The following is a 5,000-nucleotide window of genomic DNA, read 5'->3' on the forward strand; positions in this document are numbered from 1 at the left end:
TATGTGGTGTGTGTGTGTGTGTGTGTGTGTGTGTGTGTGTGTATATATATGTATATGTGTATATATGTGTGTGTATATATATATATGTATGTATATGTATATGTATATATATATATATATATATATATATATATATATATATATATATATATATATATATACATTATTTATATATATATATATATATATATATATATATATATATATATATATATATATATTATGACGGGAGGAGCCAACGACAGACACAGTGGGCGTGGCGTCAGGCCTCGGAGAGGCTTTTTATTAACAAAATAATAATACAAAATAAAGTGTCCAAGGGGGAAAGTGTCCAAATAAAAGGGGGATCTGGTGTCCTCGTCGTGCTCCGGGTAACGTGCAGGTTTAGGCCGTGTTCCAGGGGGGGAAGGGTCCAGGTAAGGGGCGGAGTCCGGCGGTCACACGCGCTCCCCTTTTTCTGGCCCGGGGTGCGAGGGGCGGCGGCTTCTTCCGCAGCATCTCCGTCGCGTCTTTGCTCCGGGCGGCAGAGTGGGATGAGCTGTGTGTTCTCGGACGGCGGGGTGAGGTCCATCGCGCACCCTTCCTGGACCCACGAGGACACCAGCGTGCATGCACGGGGGAAGAGACCGGTCTCTCGAGGAGAGGCGCGTTCGGTATTTAACGGCGACGGTAACGAGGCTAACTCACTTCAGGTGTGCCTCGTCACACGCCGCCAGACCTGAACAATACCACGCCCCTCCTCTCGAACACACCCACTCCCGTCGGGAGCCTGGTGAAGGGCGGCGAATAAAGGACGGGGTGATGGTGACGATAAAGAGGAGGGGCAGCCGACTCGTCACAATATATATATATATATATATACATACATACATACATTATATATATATATATATATATATATATATATATATATATATATACATATATACATACAACATATATACATACAATATACATACAATATATATAATGTGTGTGTGTGTGTGTAGTTTGCAAAAATAGATGGGTTATTTTGATTAGGATAGAAAATAACAAAAAATACAAACGCAATAGAACACAATAAAAATATGCTAACATAATAAAAGCATGATTTTTTTTAAATGAAAAAAAAAATGTAAATATGCATGTATGTGTGTGTCAATAAGGGAAGAATTTCTGTAATGATGTTATAAATGAGTGTGTGTGTGTGGTGACGGTCTCTCTCTCTCTCTCTCTCTCTCTCTCTCTCTCTCTCTCTCTCTCTCTCTCTCTCTCTCTCTCTCTCTCTCTCTCTCTCTCTCTCTGTCTCTCTCTCTCTCTCTGTCTCTCTCTCTCTGTCTCTCTCTCTGTCTCTCTCTCTCTCTCTCTCTCTCTCTCTCTCTCTCTCTCTCTCTGTCTCTCTCTCTCTCTCTCTCTCTCTCTCTCTCTCTCTCTCTCTGTCTCTCTCTCTCTCTCTCTCTCTCTCTCTCTCTCTCTCTCTGTCTCTCTCTCTCTCTCTCTCTCTCTCTCTCTCTCTCTCTCTCTCTGTCTCTCTCTCTCTCTCTCCTCTCTCTCTCTCTCTCTCTCTCTCTCTGTCTCTCTCTCTGTCTCTCTCTCTCTCTCTCTCTCTCTCTCTCTCTCTCTCTCTCTCTCTCTCTGTCTCTCTCTCTCTCTCTCTCTCTCTCTCTCTCTCTCTCTCTCTCTCTCTCTCTCTCTCTCTCTCTCTCTCTCTCTCTCTCTCTCTCTCTCTCTCTCTCTCTCTCTCTCTCTCTCTCTCTCTCTCTCTCTCTCTCTCTCTCTCTCTCTCTCTCTCTCTCTCTCTCTCTCTCTCTCTCTGTCTCTGTCTCTCTCTCTCTCTCTCTCTCTCTCTGTCTCTCTCTCTCTCTCTCTCTCTCTCTCTCTCTCTCTGTCTCTCTCTCTCTCTCTCTCTCTCTCTCTCTGTCTCTCTCTCTCTCTCTCTCTCTCTCTCTCTCTCTCTCTCTCTCTCTCTCTCTCTCTCTCTCTCTCTCTCTCTCTCTCTCTCTCTCTCTCTCTCTCTCTCTGTCTCTCTCTGTCTCTCTCTCTCTCTCTGTCTCTCTCTCTCTCTCTCTCTCTCTCTCTCTCTCTCTGTCTCTCTCTCTCTCTGTCTCTCTCTCTCTCTGTCTCTCTCTCTCTCTCTCTCTCTCTCTCTCTCTCTCTCTCTCTCTCTCTCTCTCTCTCTCTCTCTCTCTCTCTCTCTCTCTGTCTCTCTCTCTCTCTCTCTGTCTCTCTCTCTCTCTCTCTCTCTCTCTCTCTCTCTCCCTCTCTCTCTCTCTCTCTCTCTCTGTCTCTCTCTCTCTCTCTCTCTCTCTCTGTCTCTCTCTCTCTCTCTCTCTCTCTCTCTCTCTCTCTGTCTCTCTCTCTCTCTGTCTCTCTCTCTCTCTCTGTCTCTCTCTGTCTCTCTCTCTCTCTCTCTCTCTCTCTCTCTCTCTCTCTCTCTCTCTCTCTCTCTCTCTCTCTCTCTCTCTCTCTCTGTCTCTCTCTCTCTCTCTCTCTCTCTCTGTCTCTCTCTCTCTCTCTCTCTCTCTCTCTCTCTCTCTCTCTCTCTCTCTGTCTCTCTCTCTCTGTCTCTCTCTCTCTCTCTCTCTGTCTCTCTCTCTCTCTCTCTGTCTCTCTCTCTCTCTCTCTCTCTCTCTCTGTCTCTCTCTCTCTCTCTCTCTCTCTCTGTCTCTCTCTCTCTGTCTCTCTCTCTCTCTCTCTCTCTCTCTCTCTCTCTCTCTCTCTCTCTCTCTCTCTCTCTCTCTCTCTCTCTCTCTCTCTCTCTCTCTCTCTCTCTCTCTCTCTCTCTCTCTCTCTCTCTCTCTCTCTCTCTCTCTCTCTCTCTCTCTCTCTCTCTCTCTGTGCGTCTTCAGAGAGACTTCACCCGGCGTGAGGAGCTGCAGCAGACAGATGTGGAGTGCTGGCTGGGTTTCATCACGTTTCTGTGTGAAGTGTTCGGCACCATGAGGAGCAGCGCTGGAGAGCCCTTCAGAGTGCTGGTCTGCCCCATATACTCCTGTCTGAGAGAGGTACACACGTCTGTGAAAGAGACCATACCAAACACTGGATAGATCATTTCAGTTTAGATGCAGTTATCTGGAGAACGTATTACATTTTGCATAGTTTGCATCTGAGTTTCAGGAAATCTCCCCCAAAATAATAAAAATAATAATCATTTGTTTTTTTTCTTGATTTAAAAGTGCAAGCGTGAAATATTGTAAAATAAATAAATGAATAAATAAAATTAAAGAATAAATAAATAAAATTGTTAATTTCACTATTTAAATAGAAAATAACTAGAGCGGTAGAAATAATGATTATTTTTGTTTTAGGTAAAATATTAAGATTTAAAAAGTAAATAGTAGAGCATTTATTCAAATAAATATTTAAATAAAAATTCAAAATATGTTCCTATTGCAGTATTTCACTGTAAATTTAAAAACATTCAAGAATTATATATTTATTATTATTATTATTATTATTTATTATTATTATTATTATTATTATATCATCATCCTTATATATGTTAAAATAAGACAAAAACTATTCCTATTCTAATATTTCACTGTAAAATAAAAAATGAAAAGACCTTTTAAGATATTTAAGATTTAAAAATTAAAAAATGTTTATTAATAACGTTATCATTTATTATTTGGTCAAAAATAAAATGTATATATCAGTGGGACTATAGTATTACATTTATTTTTATTTTATATTATATTATCAAATGTAGCAAATATTTTTAAATTGACCATAAAATGTATTTTATACATTTACATTATATAGCAATAATAATAATAATATGTATTATTATTATTACTTAATGTTTTTTAATGTAACAAAATATTACAATAGGAATTGCTTCATGTTTAAAATGTTTTCAGTGAATCCTGCAGCTCTGCTGGCAAGTAGTTTTGAGTTTTTTTGTCTACCAAACTCTTTCATTTCACAAGATCTGGAAATATTAGTTTTTTCATAATGCGACGCCTTCAAGACGTTTTTGTGTCTGCTTGAAATGCCCCGACGGCTTCCCTGTCTGCTCTGAATCCTGTCAGTTGTCGGGGTTTGATTCTTCATCAAAGAGCGGTGATCTGGGTGAGGGTTCAGCGTGTGTTTGTGCCGTATGAATGGATTAACACGGCCCTGCTCTCTCGTACCGGCACGTCCCGACACGATGCTCCGCTGTGTTTACGGCCAGGTGTGAAGTGTGTGTGTGTGTGTGTGTGTTGTGTGCGCGGAGGACCGGCGGAGCAGGTTGCTTAATTACAGGTGATCCCGCTGCAGTTTGGAGCTGACAGGTGTATTCGGAGCGCTCAGGGTGTGGGAGAAAATAAAAGACAGGATGAATGGAGGATGAATGGAGGGAGGGAGAAAAGAGAGCGTCTGTTGTTCATTTGAAAGCTGCTGGAGCTGTGGGGTTGGACTCGTCTCTGATCTTCTCAAACCCTTTTGTTGGCTTGTTTTGTGCTGTTACGTCACTTTTTCATACAGTTGCATGCAGTTAGGACTTCTCTGAAATGATCTTCTATGCGCCGTTGTCTCGGTTGAGGACCTACACTAAAAGAGCTGCATTGAAATAATGCAAGGTTTTCTTGAAGAAACTCATTTCTAAGAACAATTGCATTGTTTGGCGTCTACTACTAGGAAAATGTAGGATTACCTCTTAAACAGTATTTTAGTTGCTCAAACATATGTTTAACGTTATTTTAACGAGACATTTGTCTTTAAAATAATTTTATAATATAATGTAATATATATGAAGACATTATATTTGAATAAATATGAATTGTAATACGATATATTTATATTATTTTGTAACATATTAAAAATAATATATTACATTTTGATAAAACTAAATTGTTTTAATTAAATTATATTTTATATTAATTACAATTATATGTGTGTGTGTGTGTATATATATATATATATATATATATATATATATATATATATATATATATATATTTATATTATATATATATATATATATATATATTTATATATTATATATATATTATATATGTATATATTTATATATATATATA

The 5,000-nt window shown here is 39.2% G+C and overlaps 1 protein-coding gene across 1 annotated transcript in view; it reads left to right on the forward strand.

The window, feature by feature from the left end:
- Positions 1–5,000, forward strand: part of ctif (CBP80/20-dependent translation initiation factor) — a 66,785-nt gene that overhangs the window by 51,362 nt on the left and 10,423 nt on the right. Inside the window, 1 exon segment of the mRNA XM_043229898.1 lies at positions 2,829–2,984. Within this exon segment, the coding sequence (XP_043085833.1) occupies positions 2,829–2,984 (156 nt within the window).

This window comes from Puntigrus tetrazona, unplaced genomic scaffold (assembly GCF_018831695.1).
Source record: "Puntigrus tetrazona isolate hp1 unplaced genomic scaffold, ASM1883169v1 S000000116, whole genome shotgun sequence".
NCBI classification, from domain to species: domain Eukaryota; kingdom Metazoa; phylum Chordata; class Actinopteri; order Cypriniformes; family Cyprinidae; genus Puntigrus; species Puntigrus tetrazona.